Source organism: Lepus europaeus, chromosome 2, assembly GCF_033115175.1.
Source record: "Lepus europaeus isolate LE1 chromosome 2, mLepTim1.pri, whole genome shotgun sequence".
Classification (NCBI taxonomy): Eukaryota; Metazoa; Chordata; class Mammalia; order Lagomorpha; family Leporidae; genus Lepus; species Lepus europaeus.
In genome coordinates, this window is record NC_084828.1 from 169998905 (window position 1) to 170020119 (window position 21215).

The 21215-nt window shown below is 38.7% G+C and overlaps 1 protein-coding gene across 6 annotated transcripts in view; it reads right to left on the reverse strand.

The window, feature by feature from the left end:
- Positions 1-21215, reverse strand: part of CLASP2 (cytoplasmic linker associated protein 2) — a 215516-nt gene that overhangs the window by 107835 nt on the left and 86466 nt on the right. For 4 of the 6 annotated variants that reach the window (XM_062215855.1, XM_062215821.1, XM_062215839.1 and 1 more), the window contains 5 exons: positions 14688-14770; positions 8535-8627; positions 7864-8009; positions 5529-5664; positions 604-674 (listed from right to left, as the gene is read on the reverse strand). In XM_062215855.1, coding sequence (XP_062071839.1) covers positions 604-674; positions 5529-5664; positions 7864-8009; positions 8535-8627; positions 14688-14770 — 529 coding nt within the window. The remainder of the gene's footprint in view (positions 1-603; positions 675-5528; positions 5665-7863; positions 8010-8534; positions 8628-14687; positions 14771-21215) is intronic. The other 2 variants (XM_062215831.1, XM_062215847.1) reach the window with 1 other exon arrangement.

Sequence of the window (21215 nt, forward strand, 5' to 3'; positions counted from 1 at the left end):
TAAGTTTACTTATCAATTCTGTTTTAGAAAGGAAAAGAGTTCCTTACAAATTTCTTAAACATCAAATGCACAATCTTGTTTTTCCTGTCCTCATTACTGATGGTGAGAGTGGTGACATCAGAAGCCTCAAGAGGCAGACACAGCGAGGTGGTGTGATGGGGAAAACTGATGGACCGGCGGATCAGATCGACTGGGCCTGTCCCAAACACTAGGTTGGGTTCCACTAGGACGTATCTCATCTGCTCCTTAAACCCCGTGAGCTCGACATTATCAGCCTGACTAACACATGTACACATGAGGTTCAGGCAGGATATTCAGGCAATGGCAGCTGTAGGACTGTAGCCCAGGCCTCCTTCTAGACTCTCTCCAAAGCAAAGCAAGCCTAAATAGACGAAAGCTTAATATGATAAAACTGAGAAATGTGGGTGGCCATAATAATTCCTTTACTCATTTTTCTTGATACTGATGTAAGAATATTTTATTGTGGCTTTGTGGAGGGCAAGAAATTAATCACAATCAATTTTTTATACCAAAGAATTAAACATAAGACAATATTAAAGTTATTCCTTCCCACCCCAATTTTTTTTTTTTTGGACAACTTACCTCCTCACAGGAACTGATTTTGATGTGCAATTGCTTGTTATTAAAGGTATAAGTCTGGGTACATGAGTATGCTGAAAAAGATGTTTTGGAAAAGGCTGAAAAATACTGTGTACTTCATGTAGTCTTTTATTGCCATATTAGAAAAAATACAACAAAAACACTTCAAAACTCAGAATTTGAAAAAATTAACACCATTGTTGAAATGTTTTCCGAAATTTAGGTATTAGTAATGATGATAATATTCAAAAAGGACAGCTGTGGATGTAGTAATATGTAACAAAGACAACTGAATAGCAGCAAAAACATGTTTGACAGTAGAATTTTGGAGACAGGGATAACTGAAGGGACTGGACATGTATCAGATGCATTTTCTCAAGCACCATGACTACTTCTGGCAGAAACGAGTAATGCAATGCCATCAAAGCAGGTGATCAGAGTGACTGTAAATCCCTAACCACTGGGAGTGCACCTCGAAATGGTAATTTTATAACAGAACTTTTCATTCTGGCTGAATAATACCTCTCTAGAATTCAACTGAAAGTCCAACAGGCACAATCTGGATTTCTGTGAGTAACTCTCATGTTGTTCTTCTTTAGTGAAGCAAACACTAAAAAGCTCGTAACAGACTTAAGAATAAAACAATAACCAATGCATATGTATTTTATGCCTTCAATGCCCATTTTTCTTCTAAGCTAATGATACAGGCTGCATTACCCAGGAAGCAGGCTCTAAGATGGACAGTAGTTTGTAGAACACTTATTAAAAAGTGCCCTTGAGAGCAAAACTAGGAAAAGAAGAAGGAAGTAGGCGTGGACAGAGGAAGAAATCACATCGTGATAAGACCCCAGGATATCAAGACCCCAGGATATCGTTAAGGAGCTCTGGAGCTCAAAAGGTCCTTCAGAATATTCTCGAATGGGCCCCAGATGGCCAAACCGTTACACAGCTACATCAGTCAGTTATTAGACATGGGTGTTACTGGGGAGGGGCAAGATCATGGTAATGCCAGTTCAATCCTTAAAGAGCCTGAAAACTGACGTGCTGCCAACAATGCTTCCAGCGCTGGGAAAACAGACGTGCACACACAATAGTTGCATGCCACAACTAACTGAACCAAAATAAAAAGGATTTTTTTTAAGCCACCAGAGAGAAAACACCCACAGATCTGCAGCTGTTTAAGTCTAGGATTATGTATATAACAGAGGGATCTGCTTGCATTCAATCCTTACATTCAGCATGTTTTCTTATTATAAAACAATCAAATAATACCTCATTATTTACAGACAATAATTAAGTCAGGAAAACAATTATGAGGGATAAGAAAGTGACTGCAAAGTTTAACAATCAAATTTTCAGTCCTTATTTGTGAGGATAAAGAAAAGCCATTTCAAAATATTCAAAGATAAAAAAAACTTGAAAATACTAAAGTCATACAAGAAGGACTGAACCCAACTGAAAAATGAAAAGTGTGAATATACAAATAAGCACTGGTCAGGAATAAAAGCAGTAAAAAACTATGAAATTGATTAAAATTGCTGAAAATATCTGTTAAATTTAATCCAATGGCTGCAGGAAAAATTACACAAATGAGAAAAAAAGTACACTTTTTAAGAGGCAGGCAGGGAGGAGTGAAACAAAGGTTTTATTCTTGATGCTGATAAAGAACTTTTAAATTACAAAAGGGGAGGAAAGAAAAAAGAAACAGGTAAGAAGCACAATAAATAGAAAAAAAGACAAACATACCAATCAACAATTCTGATCATACATAAAATATTAAAGGCAAGAACTGATAGGATAATGAAATTGATAAAAATAGAATTAGAATTTTCCAGATAGATTGTTTTAAAAAATGAGATGAAAGGCACTGGCGCTGTGGCATAGTAGGCTAGGCCTCCACCTGCGGCAACGACATCCCATGTGGGCACTGGTTCTTGTTCCAGCTGCACCTCCTCTGATCCAGCTCTCTGCCTACAGCCTGGGAAAACAGTGGAAGATGGCCCAAGAACTTGGGCACTTGAATCCATGCGGGAGTCCTGGAAGAAGCTCCTGGCTCCTGGCTTCAGATCGACCCAGCTCTGGCCGTTGCAGCCATTTAGGGAGTGAACCAGCAGATGGAAGACCTTTCTCTCTGTCTCTTCCTCCCTCTGTCCGTGGCTCTACTTCTCAAATAAATAAATAAAAATCTTTTTTATTTTTTTAAGATCTATTTATTTATTTGAAAGCCAGAGTTTCAGAGAGGCAGCAGGGACTCGAATCGGTGCCCATATGGGATGCCAGCACTGCAGGCAGTGGCTTTACATGTTACACCAGAGTGCCGGCCCCAGTAAAAATCTTAAAAAAAAAGATAAAGAACTTGAATAACATAAAAAACAAAAAACAAAAAACAAAAAACCCAAGAGCTAGATTTGGTACTGAACAAAGTAATTCCATACTCAAAGAAGTTCAGGGCCGGTGTTGTGGCATCATGGGTTAAGCCACTGCCTGCCGCACCAACACCCCATATATGCAGCACTGGCATCCCATATGGCTGCCAGTTTGAATTCTTGCTACTCCACTTCCAATCCAGTTCCCTGGTAATGGGCTGGGGAAATAGTGGAAGATGGCCTAAGTCCTTGGGCCCCTGCCACCCATGTGGGAGAGCAGGCCTGGCTCAGCCCTGGGTATTGCAGGATTTGGAGAGTGAGCCAGGGGATGGAATATATTCCTCTCTACCTCTCTCTATATATAACTCTGCCTTTCAAATAAGTGAAATTAAAAAAAAAAAAAAAAAGGAAATCAAAGAAGTTCCCTGCAAATGCTAATGGACTACCTATATAAAATGATGATATATTCCACTAGCTTTATAATACTAAAATAATAAAAAGCTGTCATGAAGTATCTAATAATATGTCACTCAAGGCTAGTCTAGAAAAATAAAAAGCCAAGAATATGTAAAAAATAATATTACTATAAGGAAGAAATGGTTATATAAACAATTAGTACGGTTTTTTTAAATTAAAAGAACACAACAATAAGCTTTATACCAAAGGTTCTTTAAATCCATATGAAACTGATATTCTTAAAAAAATATATAAATAACCAACATTTCAAAAAGAGGTTAAAGATGCCCAGAGTACAAAACTTTGGAAATGTTATTAGATAATTTCAGAGCTTATCAGACCCTAATAACAGAGTAATGTATTAGAAAAATATGTAAAACAGGAAAACTAAAATATATTCCACAACAGACTTATTCATTAAGATGAATGCCAAAATCTTAACTAAACCTAGCTAAACAATTTTACCAGCATTATAATGTACAATGGTCAAACAGAATTTAGTTCAATACAATTGACAAATGAAAAAAATCAAACATAATCATTCTAAAGATATTAAAGGATGCTTGATAAAATTTACCATCTACTCCTGATAAAAATTTCCCAAAATATGAATAGAAGGGCATTTTCACAATCTAACATGGAGTATTCCATAGTCACCCATTTCAAACATCATAATTCGTTAATGTTAACTATGATCCCACCACACTCAGGGATAAAACAAGTTTCAATAATTTCCATTCTTTTCTAATATTGTTAACAAAGATTCTAGGTTATAAAGGATCTTAAAAAAAAGTTAAATCAAGAAAATAGGACAATCTTCATATATTCATAAATTTTTAACAAGCACTGAATTTTATTGCTGAAAAAGAATACCTTCTGGTAAACAGTATTAGAAAAAAACTTCATTTTTTTTTTTAACAGAAAAAGATAAACTGATGAAAAACATTGAAAAGGTATTTAAAAACAGAACCACATATTTATGGAAATTTATTCCACGAACATGGACGTTTCCAGAAAGATTGCATTACAAACCATCAGAGGCATTCAGTTGGGAATATGAAGCTGGTATCTATACTTCACACAAAAATAAAGTGTACTGTATCTAAACCTAAGAACTAAGAAAAAAATGATATGGGTTCTAAATGATTCAATGTTTTTTGTAACTATAAAATGAGGCAGGCCATTTTGACAACAAAAATCACAAAAGGAGTAGTACCTCAATAAATAAAAATTTAACGTTTTGATATACAAAAGATAGCTTAAATGATATCTGAAGAAACAATAAACTGTGGAAAATACCTGCAACATATATAATATCCTTATGGTATATAAAAAGTTCTTAGATATAAATTTTAAAAATGCAGAGTATAAACTGACAATCTACAGAAGAATTCTAAAAGGGAAAAATAATGATTCAGGAGATACAAACTATAATAATATTCTATTTATTAAATTTAAGACTTTAAAGAAACGGATAATAAGACAATATTGGTAAACAAACAAGTTAAAGACCGTTATACACACACAAACGTACATACACACACACCATAACATGGGGTATTCACAAACTGCTTATTGTGTAGTAAATTTGTTTGGGCACAGAATGAAAGTCTGGAAAAGTATACACTAAATGGCTAAAGTGATAAGTGATAGGTTATAGAAGAGGAGAATTCAAGGGGAAAGGGTTTTTTTTTTTTTAATTGTTCTTTTGGGCATCCTCAAAATACGGACAATTACAAATACTAAGAATTTGTGTTATTTTTTGGTACAATGAAGAGTGAGCAAAGCGAAGAAAGTTTATTCAAAGAAACAGAGAAAACTCCCAGCAGCAGGGAGTGGTCCTAAAGGTCACCCGAATCTGTCACCTTTTATTGCTGTTTGTAGCATCTGTGATCACACACACAGGAGCACATACAGACATGTACTCACACGTACATGCACATATGTATTGTGGTCCATACACAAGAATGCTTCCTTTGTCATCTTCTGCATTATAATGAGCATATACTGCTTTCTACTACCAGAAAAATAATTTAAAAACAATTTTCCTCAGGGTTAATAAAACCTGGCAACAACTTACTGAAGTTCAGGGGCGGGGGGACCTACCCGAATGATGAACCTGATTGCTGCACATCCAGAAGTTGCCATGACTTTTGCACTATTGGGGACAAGATTAAAAAGTGTAGGAACAATGGCTTCAGCGCCATGATCAAACTTGTTTCCCAAAACTGTTGAGAGATGGCTACAAAGGGAGACAAGAAGTGTAAGTTTAACATTAAACATAGGCAGGACCATATAATTTTAAAATACTGAATTAATTTAGGAATTTTTATCTTAATGAGTTCTAATGGCAGAAAAATGAGAAAGGGAAGTCCAAACACAATTATTCCCTTCTTTTCCTCATCCTTTAACTTGATAGTTCAAAGCTGAAATCTGGGATTGTATTCCTCTCTTTGCAATGGCACTTGCAGAAGCCATCTGGTTTGAGAACTCAACTACAAATGCTAAGTACACGCCAGGTGAAATAACCAGCTCTGACTTCTTGACCCTTCATCTTTATCCATCAGTATTTCCATTGTGATGCTCTAAAAATTAATCTTAAATTCAGCATCTTTTACAAACAAGTTTGAAATCCTCTGAAATCAATGCTCCTAATGACATTCTTTATTCTATAAACAGGACCACCGCATTTGTAGTCACAAATACTCCAATATCTTTGGGGTAGGACTTCAGAAACCATGATTGAAAATACAACTCTATCATAAGCTAGTGAGTTCAGTGATTTTAAGCACAGTTGCTTGTCTCTTTCTGAATTTGTACCAGAACAACTAATTCAGCCTTTAATAGTATGATTCTAGATCTGACAATGACTGCAGCATTGGTACATTCTGATATATCTTATTTAAAATATACAGTTAGGATAGTGTTAGTTCCAAAAATTCGGTCCTGGATTCAAACAGGTAATCCGACTTAGAGCCATGACTAGTGTTCAGTTATAGTATTAATTCTCCCTTGTCTAAACTCACAGGCAAAAAGGAACCTCAAATCAAAAGCAGAGAGGTGTTGCCGGTATCTAGATGTTGTCCTTCTTTAAAGAGTGTGAGTTCTGTTCTGGTAGACAGGTAATGAACTCAGGTACCAGTCTGATCTCTGTAACTAGTTGGGAGGGGAGGGGTAGCAGAGTAGCCTTGGTTTACATCTGGGTTAGTACCATTCCCATTTCACAATGGCCTCTCTGCAGTCATGGTATTGAGTAAGGGATCTTCTTCCTGGCTGGTTAGACCTGGAACACTGCCCAGCAGTGTATCAGCTCTGGGAATTGTTCCATGCCTTTCACATGCACAAATGAGTATTCAGTTAACTTGGGATCACACAGCTTTCTATACCTCTTTTTCTATGTGTCTCTCTTCTTTGTAGTATTCTACACTGCAAATTTCAGCCAGTGAACTTGCCTTGCTCTGCTTAGGTTTCCTCTCCATTGCCCATGGCTTAGAGAGTGCCTTGGCTTAAAACCTTGCCGATTATACTGTCCAACACATTTGTGCTTTTAAGAGTTCCAGTCCTGCCTGTCTATTGTCCATTATCTGGACAATATTTTAGATATTTTGTCCAGTTGTCTGAAAGAGGGCTAGTCCTGCTTTAAGTATATTTTTCAAGGTTACACTTTATGGACTTTGGGTTTTTTGCTAGTTAAAGCCATTCTATCAGTTTAGTATATTAACTTATCTACCAACCTTTCTAAATATCATTTATAATACATTTTCTTATGGTTCCTGCAAGGATAATTAATTATGCCACTGGCTAGTAATGGTAGTTTTGTTCTTTTTCTTGCGATCACCATACTTTTTATTTACTAGAACATCTAACACAGTCCTGATTAAAAGTATCAAGAGTAGGCACCTTTGTGTCCCCTATCTTCAAAGGAAAGTACTTGATCTTGTAAGACCTTAAACAACAATATATATAATAACAGTATCTAGTGGTGAATGGAATTTCAAGTGTTCTGTCAATTAAGTGCTCTGTGGAAGAATATAAACATATAGATTTTGGCAAGTTAATAATGCATGTTATAATTCTAAGATAATCTCTAAAATATCAGAAATAGAATATTTAATATCCAAATTAGTGATGATAAAAATGAATATAGCTAGTTTCCAAACCTTTTATTTTCTTCTTATGCAGGTAGAGTTAATGAGTAAAATTCCACCAGTAGGTTGCAGATACGGACAACACACTTTAAGGTTGGTGTAAGAGTTAAAGATTAAAAAAATAATAATAATACAAATTGAAAAATTGAATCCTATGTATAATACAAATTATTTCTGGATCATATATACTTTTTTTGGGGGGTCATCTTGGAACTGGTTTACTCAAAGAGCACTGAATCAATGAGTACTCAACCCATTCATAAAAAATACTAATTCCAAAAGGATTTACTTACGCGACAGTAATGCAAGCTTCGCGAACCACCTGGGACCTAAGATCCTTAGCTGAAAGTTTAAGTGCTCCGTCCAACAAGCGTAAATGTTGGAAAAAGCAATCATATTGTGCAGCTCCCGCAACCAGGAGTGATCGGATTTTCTTAAGCTGATTAAAAAAAAGGATTATCGTTACTGATATAAAACTTGATAGTGGGGAGAAAAAGCTATCTAAATTAAAATATTCACACAAAATTTCCAAAACTTAAATACAAAATGTTTCACTATATTTACATAACTACATTCAGCTATTTTAGTACCAATAAATGTATGTGGTAAATAGATATGCAGAAAAAGGCCTTCTGGAGAGCAGCATCACAGATGTAGTTAGAAGCAGAACAAAAACATGCAGATCAGTAAACTTTCAAGTTTTAAGGGAATCTCTCATTTTTAAATTATGGTAAAATACGTAATAACATAAAATTTACCATATGAAACATTGTAAAGTATACTGTACATTTCAGTGGCATTAAGTAATTCATAATATGCAACCACTACCGCAATCTAGTAAGTACAAAATTAAAATAAACAATCAATAAGCCATCATCATGTCCATCTTACCATTATCACACTTTATGAAAAAAAAATAGCTCTTTCTCCTCATGTATATACATGGGCATTTCAAAAAACTTACTGCATTGGCACGTTGATCCCAGTCGTGTTTGTCATCTGACAAAATTTCCCTGATTTTATTTAATGTTTCTTCAAGTTCTCGACTAGAATAGATCTTAAAGAAAAGATGCAGAATTCAAAATTAGGCTCTATTGTGTAAAATAATCTTTTAATTAATAGGGTTATTTCCCATTCTAGCATAATTTTTTAAATGGACAATGAAAATCCATTATCACAATAATAAAATGGGGCTTTTCTTCTTTGTTATTCTTTTTGCTATTCCCTGTCCCCACTACCTCCAACCCCAGGAGTAACTTCAATATACTCTTGAAATGTTTGTAATTTGGGGCTGGCACAGTGAGTTCAGCTGCCACTTCTGACGCCAGCATCCCCTATGGGTGCCAGTTCATGTCCCAGCTGCTGCACTTCTGATCCAGATCCCTGCTAATTTGCCTGGGAAAGCAGCGGAAGATGGCCCAAATGTTTGGGCTCCCAAACCCAAGTGGGAGACCTGGATAGAGTGCAGGCTCCTGGCTTTTGCCTGGCCAGCCCCAGCCACTGCAGCCATTTAGGCAGTAAACCAGCAGATGGAAGATACCTCTCCCTGTAACTCTGCCTTTCATATAAATACATAAATCTTTTTTAAAAAAAATGCTTTGTAATTTAAAAATAAGTGGTTAGGCCCTGGCCCGGGAACACATGTGGGAGACTCAGGTAGAGTTCCAGGTTCCCAGCTTTGATTTGTCTCAGCCCCAGCCACTGTGGTCATCTGGGGAGTGAACCAGCAGATGGAAGATTCTCTCTCTGCCTCTCCTTCCCTCTCTGTGTAACTCTGACTTTCAAGTAAAATAAATGAATCTTAAAAAAAAAAAAAAAGAAAGAAAGAAAATAAGAAGCTCACGAAGAAGCATGGAAGGGAAGTCCCAGGGAAGCCTACACAGAATGAGGGTTTACATCTAGCCAGGACAGTTGAGCTTGAGCTGAGAGCTAATGTGTGAGTAAGACATCCTAGGCAAAGCTGAAAAAGCCTGGCTTTCCCTGGAGGATGAATGGCAATGTGCAAAGTTCTGCGAAAGAAACTGAACGGTGGTGTAGGAGTGAAGAGTGCAAAGGGGACTGAGGAGAGCCAATGTCCCAGGCCTAAGGCAATCAGTGCAAGACATGTTTTTTACAACACAGTCAAGGTTCAGAGGTAGGCATGTGACCTAAATGTTTAAAGATTTTTTTTCCATTTATTCTTATTTGTTTGAAAAGTAGAGAGAGAGAAAGAGCGAGCGAGCAAGCGCACTCCCATTAGCTGGTTCACTCTCCAAATGCACACAAAGGCCAGGGCTAGGTGAGGAGGAAGTCAAAGCCAGGAACTCATTCTGAGTCTCCTACACAGGCCACAAGGAACCAGGCACGCGAGCCATCCCTTGCTACTTCCCAGAGTGTGTGTTAGCAGGAAGCTGGAATCAGGAACCAGGCTGGGACTTGAACCCAGGTAATCCGATATGGGATACGATGTCTTAACTGCATGCCAAACATCTGCCCTCCAAATCTGTGGCGTTAGGCAAATCATGCAAGTTTGACAGGATCACCTGAAGAGAGGCAGAAGGCAGTGAAGGTGTGTTGCTAATCCTAAGGAATCAGAAGTGAGAGAGAGAAGCAGGGTCCTAGTGATACTGCGCAGCCCTCAACAAACAGCCTGCGTGTATCTTTCACTTTCAACATTTATTAAATTCCAGTATTTACTACCCAAGTAGAGAGGGATGAGTCTATAAAGGAGACAGATGAAGTGGACATAGAGGTAGAAGGAAACAAAATGGCAGAACATTTTAACACAACTACCTAAAAAATTTACAAAACAGTGGGTGTGGTCAACAGTGTTTAATATTATAAAAAGATTCAGAGAAAACTAAAATTGGTTGATTCTGGTGCTATGAAGATGATGAGTGATCTATTCAAGACCTACTTCAATGGAGGAAGAAGCTGGCACAGGAGCGGATGAAGGTCAGACAACTCTTTTGGTAAGTCTTACTGAGAAGGCCAAGACAGAGTATCTGGATATCAGGAGGATATAGTGTCCCGTTAGTTTTTAAGAAATGCAGCCATACGTAACAGAGTGGGAAGGTTCTAGAAAAGAGCAAGAACTTGAACCCATAGCTGAACACTGATGAAGGTACTGGTTTGGGAGAAGTACTCTGCACCTGGAGCATAGGGCACAGGGGTATGGAGAGAACAAGAAAGCACCAGAAGGGTGGTGCTCCCATTTGATGGCATCTATTTCAAGGGAACTTCAGAGAGTTCATGGAAAGTTAAATTATTAATTTATTTTGATGCAAAAATTATTTCAAAACCAGCATAGTTTTTTTATAATATACATTTCCATTAATTTTAATGGAAAGGCAGAGTGACAGAGAAAGAGAGGGAGAGGGAGAGAGGAAGAAACAGAGAGAGATGGAGAGCCGGCACTGTGGAGCAGCGGGTTAAAGCCCTGGCCTGAAGCTCCGGCATCCCATATGGGCGCTGGTTCTAGTCCTGGCTGCTCCTCTTCCGATCCAGCTCTCTGTTATGGCCTGGGAAAGCAGTGGAGGATGGCCCAAGTCTTTAGGTTCCTGCACCCACGTGGGAGACCCGGAGGAAGCTCTTGGCTCCTGATCAGCGCAGCTACGGCCATAGCAGCTATCTGGGGTGTGAACCAGCGGATGAAAGACCTCTCTGTCTCCACCTCTCTTTGTGATTCTGCCTTTCAAATAAAAAAAAAAAAAATCTTTAAAGAGAGAGAGAGAGAGAGATTGAGAGAGAGATGGAGACTGAGCTCTCTCTCATCTGCTGGCTCACTCCCCAAATGGTAGCAACAGCCAGTGGTTGGTCAGGCCAAAGCCAGGAGCCAGGAACTCCATCTAGGTCTCCCACGTGGGTGACAGGAACTGAAATACTTGAGGTATCATCTGCTTTCCAAGCACATTAGCAGGGAGCTGAATTGGAAGCAAAGAAGCCAGGCCTTGAACTGGCACTCCAGTATGAGATGCGGGTGTCCCCAGGGGCAGCTTAACTGGCTTCACCACAATGTGCACTCTGTTAATTTTGAAATACTCTCAAGTTCAGTAAATTAAGACGAGAATACTATTTATTAGGACAAGAGAAGAGGAGAGAGCCAGGTTGATGGTTAGAGAGGAAAGAAACATGCCTGATAACTAATGAGAGCAGAGAAGTAATTTGACCAGAGAAACACAGTAAGGATTTCAGATGGGTGACGGCTTATTTTATGTGAATTCCATTAAAAACTATGGGCCTTGATATGTGACTTTCTACTGCAGGACTATTTCTGGCTTTGAGCACAGACAAAATAAAAAGTTGGAAATCAGAGTTGTAGTTTTACAAAAAAAATTTTTTTAAATAAAAAAGGGATTTTTTTTTTTTTTTTAAGATTTACTTATTTTACTTGAAAGTCACAGTTACACAGAGAGAGAAGGAGAGGCAGAGAGAGAGAGAGGTCTTCCACCTGCTGGTTCACTTCCCAGATGGCCACAACAGCCAGAGCTGTGCTGACTGAAGCCAGGAGCTTCCTTCAGGTCTCCCATGCGGGTGCAGGGCCATCTTCTACTGCTTTCCCAGGCCATAGCAGGGAGCTGGATCGGAAGTGGAGCAGCCGGGTCTTGAACCGGCACCCATATGGGATGCCGGCACTGCAGACGGCAGCTTTACTTGCTCTGCCACAGTGCCAGCCCCAAAAAAGGGATCTGAATTTAGTACATTATATGTAACCCTACCATACCAAAAGAAACTTCTGGTATCAAAACTTAGATGAGAAGGAAAGTAGTGATGAAAAAATCCGAGTAGAAGAGACTAGACTGGGGATCTCTGAAGAGCACTCGGAACAAGCAGAGATCATGGGTCAATAATGAGATGTTTCGTTTCATTAACGATTCTGGAAACAGAGTAATAACATACGAAAGGCTTCAAAAAGTTCACAGAGGGGCCAGCTTTGTTGTATTCTGCTTTTCAATTAAATATTTTTAAAAGCTTCATGGAAAATGGAATTAAAAGATAATACAGTTTCCATAATTTTCCTAAAATATTTAGTTTTACTTAATTGAAAGGCAAAGAGAGAGAGAGACAGGGAGTGGAGGAAGAGGAGAGAGGACACACATCCATACACACACCCCACACCCCCTACACAAATGCACTTTCCCATCTACTGGTTCATTCCTACAATGCATGTGAAGGCAAGCAGCTGGGCAAGACTGATGCCAGGAGTCAGAAATTCATTCTGAGTCTCCAACATGGGTAACAGAAACCCAACTACACGAGCCAGCACCTGCTGCCACCCAGGGTATGCCATAGCAGGAAGCTACCCTGGGGAACGAAGCCAGGGCATGAATGTCAGATTGTCCCTCTGAGACTTTTCATATATTTTATTTATTTGAGAGGTAGAGAGACAGAGAAAGAAAGAGAGAGCACCCAGTCATTAGATACTACCCAAATGCCCCCAGTGGCCAGGGCTAGGCCAGGACAGAAGCCAGGAGCACAATCCAGGTCTCCCATGTGGGTGGCGGGAACCCAGCTACTTGAGTCATTATCTGCTGCCTTCTAGGGTCTAACTGGCAAGAAGTTAAGAGGAGCAGGAGCTGGGAATCAAACTCAGGCACTTAGATGTGGCCCTTAGGCATCTTAACCACCAGTGTTTAATTCATTCCACCCATTAGTTTCATGAATCCCTCTCCTGTAAGTAACATCAAAAATCCCATTAAGGTGAAGGTGGGGAGGAGACGGAGGAATATGATGGGTCATTCAAGTGAAGCATTGACCAAGAATCATCAAACTTTAGCATAATAATAATAGCTAGCATGTATTTGGCACATACTTTATCTGCTATCATATTCAATTCAATCACCCTGAGTATGTGGTAATACTTCCTATTTTAAGATGAGGAAACTGAAGCACAGAGAGCTAAGTAATTTGTTCGAGGTCATTCAGCTAGTGTGGTGGAGCTTAGATTCCAATCTCGGCAGCTGTGGGATGTTGTCCACCTCGGTACATGGCAATAATGAAGAAGCTGACCACAGAGCACAACCCTCATGTAAGTATGTGTGGAAACAATGCTCACCACGTGACTACAAGGGGAGCAGGCACAGTAAACCTTCTATAAACTACTAACAGCATGTGAGTCAAGAGAATAAACAGCCTCTTTTTTAAAGGATTTCAAGGAAAAAAATCAGATTTTAATTAAGGCAAGAAAATTAGAGAGAGAGACCCTCAAAAAAAAAAAAAAAAAAAAAAAAAAAGGATTTAGGGGAGGTGTTGCTTCTGAAACAGATATTCCAGATTCCAGAGGGCACAATGAAAGGGATGGAACATTTGCAAGCCAGGGAGGTAGCGGAGAGTCAGTTGCAAGGCTGAAGGCTGCAATGGGTAACTTGGCTTCACTGATACTATGATGTTAACCATTCTAATATGACTATGGTGAACAGTGAAAAATGTGTAAGTTCAACTGAGTTTTATTAATTGTTTCTACAACACTGATATTTCCCTGTAAAATACAAAGAGGGAGAAGAAGAATATATTTTTCCTATTACTTAGCAGTTTCATGCCTATGTTTACACTCGAAAGAAACTCCCACAAGTAATCATGAACATATGTAGAAAACTTTTGACTGCAGCATGACACAGAATAACAAACCATCTACTCACTGAAATGAGTGAAGCAAGCCCACAGATTTTACACTGGACAAAAATAAAAAATACTTAGTAAAAAGCCAAGTCATAGAATATGTGTACAATGTATAATTCGTCTTTTTAAGGCATGGAAAAATATTCTTATTTACAGATATGTCCACTCTGTTTCAATTACTTCTATATGAATGCCTCACAAATTTCTACTGTCAACAAACCTCCAACATTCTCTAGGCTCTAAACTCATTAATTCAAGAATGTGAACTTTCAGCTGGACACTGCACTGTTATGTTTTTCAATAATAAAAATTCAATTTTATTTCAGCCTCACTGGAGAAAAAAAATCACTTCAAAATCTAGATATACCAAGAAATACTTACTTGGTAGTAGTAAGTCAAATATTTCATTTACATAATCACTTAAGGACAAAGAAATTTCAACAAGGAACAAAACCAGATAATGACAGCAACAGGCACGCAGGTGCTACTCAGGAGGAGCTCACTTTACTGGCAGCCTTACCTGAACAGAAGGGACATCTGTGAAGGCTTTTATAAAATCATCCTCGTCAACGGCTCCAGCACCTCCTTCTTTAGAAGCACCTGCTAATTAAAAGAAAATTAATGGAGAACATGAAAAATATAACTCACATGGTACCAGTAAAAACAAAATTTTTAAGGATATTCCAATTTATAGTAAAGCATTAAGAAACACTTCAAACTTTCATAAAGTCAGGAACACAGGACCATTTGATTAACTCTTAGTAAGGAAGTAGGCTAGAGGGGTAGGAAAACTCAAACTACAAAAAAAGAGCTCCTCAAATCACCCAGCTCACTCAATGCACTAGAGCAAGGTCACAATATATTCATGTGAAAGGATAAACACTTAAAAGAAAAAACAGCAATTTAAAATGACAACATATTTCAATAGAAATGACAACAAATTATTAAAATGGAGAAAAATGAAACAATAAGTGACAGCAAATAAGTGGCAAAGGGGATCTATCTATGCTGCTATAGTCAGGAAGGCACAGGTGAGAGAAACGAGGATCTGGAAATTAAATTTATTTATGCAAATATCTTATTGCATAGACAATAAAACAGTATAAATAATAGCATAAAACAGTATAAATAATATTATTTAAGAGTTAGTAATTAAACACTGAATTTCAGCTCCAGATCAAAATTTAAAAAATTCATCAAAAATAAAAAAATATCATTTGAAATGTAGATCACGCGCACATACAGAACAGAGACAGAGAGAGAGAATCTTCCATCCACTGGCTTACTGCCCAGATGCCCACAGCAGCTGGGGCTGGACCAGGCCAGGCCCAAAAGTCAGGTGCCTAGAACTCAAGCTGGTTCTCCCAGGTGGTGGCAGGAACCCGGGAATCTGAGCCAGCATCTGCTGCCCCCCAGGTGCAGACTAGCAGAAAGACAGAACTGAAAGCAGAGGAGTCAGGATTCCATCTCAGGCACTCAGATACGGGACACAGCTGTCCCAAGCAGTGGCTTAACTCTGCCACAAATCTACTCTTCCTTGTGACGTTGTGCTTAGACCATTTTGTCTACTGACCCTAGTTGTTTCTGGTTAGGCTTTGTCTTGGTGGTGGGGAGGGGTGTTGGAGAGACAACAGAATCTGAATGAAGAAGGGACCTATTCCTTGTTCACTGCTTCGTGATTTGGTTAGTAATATCCTAGCAACTCTGACAGATGGATCATTCCAGCAGCAGCACCTGCATCTAACTTACAGGTTTTCTAGCACTCACTGAATCAGCTCATTGCACCCACAAGAAACACCAGCAGCAGTAGCTGGTACCCTCTCCTTGGAGGTCTAGTCGGAGATCTGCAGGGCTCCTTCCTGTACACCTTTAGGTTTTTCTAATGCTAACCTCCTCATTTTGTCCTCCAGGCCTGGGGGTGGTGGCTCCTTCACATCATTGCTCCCTCCCTGACAGTCTCATGCTCTTTTCCCATTCATTCATCAAAACTGATCTGACAGTTCTTCACACAGGCAGAGCATTTCTGATCCGAAGACGCTCTGAAATCTGGAACTTTCTGCGCACTTCTGACACCACAAATGGAAGATGCTGCATCACGAAACTGTTTCATGCAAGTCATTTCACAAAAGTGAAAGTTTTTTTAAAGGGACAAAATAATTTTAAATTATTCAAAATACTACATAAAACTACCTTCAGGCTGTGCATATGGGGTGTATCTGAAGTCTGAACAGATGATATGAAGTTTAGATTTGAGTCTCATCACCAAGTTATCTCATTACACATATGCAAACATTCCAAAATTGAAAAATTAAAAATCCAAAATACTTCAGGTCCCAAGCATTTCAAGCAAGGAATACTCATCCTATATTAAATATTCTCTGTAAAAATACCTGCAGTAGGGACCGGCACTATGAAAGGAATGAAGCAAGCTTACAGATTTTACATTGGGCAAAAATAAAAAATATCTAGTAAAAAGCCAAGCTGTAGAATATGTGTACAATATATAATTCGTCTTTTTAAGGCATGGAAAAATATTCTTATTTACAGAAATGTCCACTCTGTTTCAATTACTTCTATATGAATGCCTCACAAATTTCTACTGTCAACAAACCTGGGGGTGGTGGCTCCTTCACATCATTGCTCCCTCCCTGACAGTCTCTTGCTCTCTTTTCCCATTCATTCATCAAAACTCATCGATAGTTCTTCACACAGGCAGAGTGTATAGGTAGCATATATGTTACAGCGTATTAACTCTTAGTAAGGAAGTAGGCTAGAGGGGTAGGAAAACTCAAACTACAAAAAAAGAGATCCTCAAATCACCACGTTCACTCAATGCAATATAGCATATAGGTAAAGCCACTACCTGCAGTGCCAGCATCCCAGCACTGGTTAAGTTCCGGCTTCCCCACTTCTGATCCAATTCCTTGTTAATCTGCCTGGGAAAGCAACGGAGGATGGCCCAAGTCCTTGGCCCTTGCACCCATGTGGAGGACCCAGAGGAAGCTCCTGGCTCCTGGCTTCGGATCAGCCCAGCTCTAGCAGGTGGGGCCATCTGGAGAGTGAACCAGCAGATGGAGGATCTCTCTCTTTCTCTAACTCTGCCTTTCAAATAAGTAAATCAATCTTTTAAAAAACGTAACTACTAATTTGTCTCCTAACTGAACTCTGGCTGATAAGTGATATTAAATTTTAACTCTACTTCACATATTTATTTCTTCATGGTAAGAACTTTTTTTAAAAGATTTATTTATTTATTTGAAAGTCAGAGTTACACAGAGAGAGGAGATACAGAGAGACAGTTCTTCCATCTGATGGTTCACTCCCCAATTGGCCACAATGGCAGGAGCTGCGCCAATCTGAAGCCAGGAGCAAGGAGCTTCTTCCAGGTCTCACACGCGGGTGTAGGTGCCCAAGGACTTAGGCCATCTTCTACTTCTTTCCCAGGCCATACCAGAGAGCTGGATCAGAAGTGGAGCAGCTGGGACTCCAACCAGTGCCCACATGGGATGCCAGCACTTCAGGCCAGGGTGTTAACCCGCTGCACCACAGCACTGGCCCCTTCATGGTAAGAATTTAACATATAAAATGAACTTCAACTATTTAAGTGAACATCACCATGGACAATGAACTTCAAGACTCCTGCAATTAAAAATTAAATTGAAAAAAATCTCCTCAATTTTAAGTCTGATAAACCAGCAAAGAAAATGATTCTAAAAAATCAGTATCAAATAAAAAGTACTTAAGATTTCCAAAGGTATTTTAGAAATATTTTGTTTTCTTATCCTAAAAAACCTTTGGTAGATGGACATTATGGCCCAGCAGGCTTGGCTACCTCTTCAGATGCCTCTAGCCCATTTCAGAGTGCAGGTTTAGGACCCTGCCACTTTGCTTAGAATCCAACTTCCTGCTCATGCATCCTGGGAGGCAGCAAATGATGGCCCAGGTCCTTCCACCCCTGCTACCCATGTGTGAAACCCAGATGGAATTACTGGCTCCTGGGTTAAGCCTAGCCATGACCTGGCTATTGTGGACATTTGGGGAATAAACCAGCAGAGGAGAACACAATTTATCTCACTTTGTGGCAATGCCTTTCCAATAGAAGGAAATAATAAACATTAAACAAACAAAAAACTTTTGAAGATCTTTGTGAGTTTTAACAGCAGTAAGAGATGGACCAATGAACAAGACAACAAAGTTGTAATGAAAACTGTTAAGTTAAAAGGATAGTAACAGGGGCCTGTTCTAGTCCTGGCTGCTCCTCTTTGATCCAGCTCTCTGCTATGGCCTGGGAAAGCAGTAGAAGATGGCCTAAGTCCTTGGGCCCCTGCACCCGCGTGGGAGACCTGGAGGAAGCTCCTGGCTTCGGATTGGCACAGCTCCAGCTATTGCAGCCATTTGGGGAGTGAATCAGCGGATGGAAGACCTCTGTCTCTACCTCTCTCTGTAACTGTCTTTCAAATAAATAAAATAAATATTAAAAAGGATAGTAAGTTTTATCAACAGAAAGGAGAATTAATACATATTTGCTGTAGGAAATTCAAATATAATAATGAATTATAAAGTTTTTTTTTACATTTAAAAAAATCTATATTTTCAACTCTGTTCCCATGTACCTAACTGCTTAGCTGAAAAATTTTGATAAAGAAACACAAAATAAGATTCATAACCACATTATCTGAACTAAACATCTCAAAACACACATTCATTTGACAACCTCTTGGCTGGGGTCTACTGTTTTGTTTGACCAGGTCTCTGTAACACAGCATACAAAGGCCCAGATTTTTACATTTTCTCCCTGTCTTTCACCGTTGTCTTGCATAGGCTTTCTTTTAGGGACTTGTTTTCAGCAAGTAGTTCTTAAACATTCAACACAGTTTTCATTAAAAAAAAAAAAAAAAAAAAAAAAAACTTCCTTTCCACATTTGTATTTTGTTTGTTTTTATACTACTTTCTTGCAAAATGATTTTGTTATAATAACTAGAGCAAGCTATAGGCAAATAAAAGAAGAAATAATTTGACTCCTGGGAAACACTCAGGTTTCAAGCGTTGGAGATTTGTACAGATACACCAGAGCACAGACAGATAAGGACTTCAGTGGGCTCAAGGGCAGAAACCAGACCTTTTACAGAGGAATGGACAAGCGAAGGGGAGATCAGTTTGAAGCATTACTACAGTATATGAAGTTTACAAGAAATATCATACATAGAACAGAATCTTGACTCTAATATCAACAGCCTAACCTACCAGCCTGACAAACACAACATCTACGCATTGAAGAAGCAGCAAAAGATTTGGGGGGAAAAAAAAAAAAATCCTAAACAGGGCCAGGAAAATGTCTCACTGATTAAAGACACGCATAGGGAAGGCTGACTTTGAAAGTCACAGTTCACTTTTTTGTTTTGTTTTGTTTTCTCTTTAACCACAATGTCTTTTTAGTCCACTGAGTTCTGTCTTCTGAGTGGGGCCAAATATGTAAGAGAAGAGTTGGCGGGGGTGGAGTGTAGAAATTAAATGGCTTTTAAAAGTCCCACAGGAGCTGGCAACAGGCTCCGTAGTCAAGCTGGTGCCGGAATGGTTGCCTCCCATACCAGAGTGCCTGGTTTGAGTGTGCTTCCAATTCAGCTTCCTGCCGAGGTAGCAGTGAAGGCTCCAGCACCTGGACCCCTGCTCCTGTGGGAGACCTACAGAGAGAGTTCAAGGCTACTGCTTTGGCCTGGCCCCCAACCGGCTGCTGCCAGCATTTGAGGAATGCATCAGTAGATGGAAGATCTGTGTCTCTGCCTTTACAATAAGATGAAAACAGAAGTCCTACAGAAGCTGCAAATACAAAAGGCTACAAACATCACGAAATGCTAACCTATATCTATCTCAGATGTTACAATTTACTTAAAACTAAGATAATTACCACAACAAAGTTTTAGGGTAAGGACAGACCAACTAACTAAATGAATAAAATGGGAAGTTGAAAAAAATAGACATACAAATACGTGATATGTGGCAGTATTGATGGAGAATATAGGAATTATTCCACAACAGTGTTCCCAAATTCAACAAAATGCTGAAACATAAAAAGGTCATTTCCTACATGGTATTAAAACTTATAGTAGACATTCCGATTCCTGTGAAAATGACAGGTATTGAAACTCAAATAAACACTAGAAAAACCAACAGGGATTAAGAACAGCAAATGAAACCATCGATGGTCCATGCTTGCAGTATGAGGATACTTTAAAAAGTCTATGGAAAAATAGAATTAAAATAATTAAAATAGAATTAAAAGTTTACTTCGATGCAAAGTTTTTGAAATCCACAGTTTTTTCATAAATCACATTTTCCACCAAATTCTTGAAGGTCCTCCATATATACGATTTCAAAAAAAATTTTCCACCAAAATAAACTTATCTTTTAATTCTATTTGCCACAAACTTTTAAAATTACTTGCAGATAGTTAAAAGACAAACAACACTTCAACTTTCAATATACAAGTAAATGGGGGAATACAAACATCCCAAACCAGCAATGTCAACACAGAGGCTTTAATGGAGATAAAACAGAGGAAAATGTATGGAAGATCATCCCAGAAGCTGTGCAACAAGGACATAAATAGGTTTCCTTTAACACCAAACATAAGTAGACATACAAGAGAGAGGAATCCCTCTGAATCTCGAAGATAAAGAAAACGAAGAAAAGAACACTACCACTACCAAAGCAAGACACTGGTTCAGAACCGGAAGCAGAAAGCCTCCCAACTACATTCAGTCAGGAAGCTGCTTTTTCACCCTACCAACAGAAGAGGGCGTGCTCGAACCAAGAAACTGAGTTCTCAGTACGACTTGTTACCTGGCCCAGGAAGATCCAGTACACCCCCACGAACACAATAAATAACCCAACATCTACACTGGGCTACAACAGGAAAACAACAAAGATTGAAAGGTTCTGTGGCTTATTAAAGTAAAGTAACACCCTCAAAAAACAAAACCAAAAAACAAATCATCAAGAAAAAAAATTTTCAACAAAATACCCCAACATGAATTCAATACAATTAAGA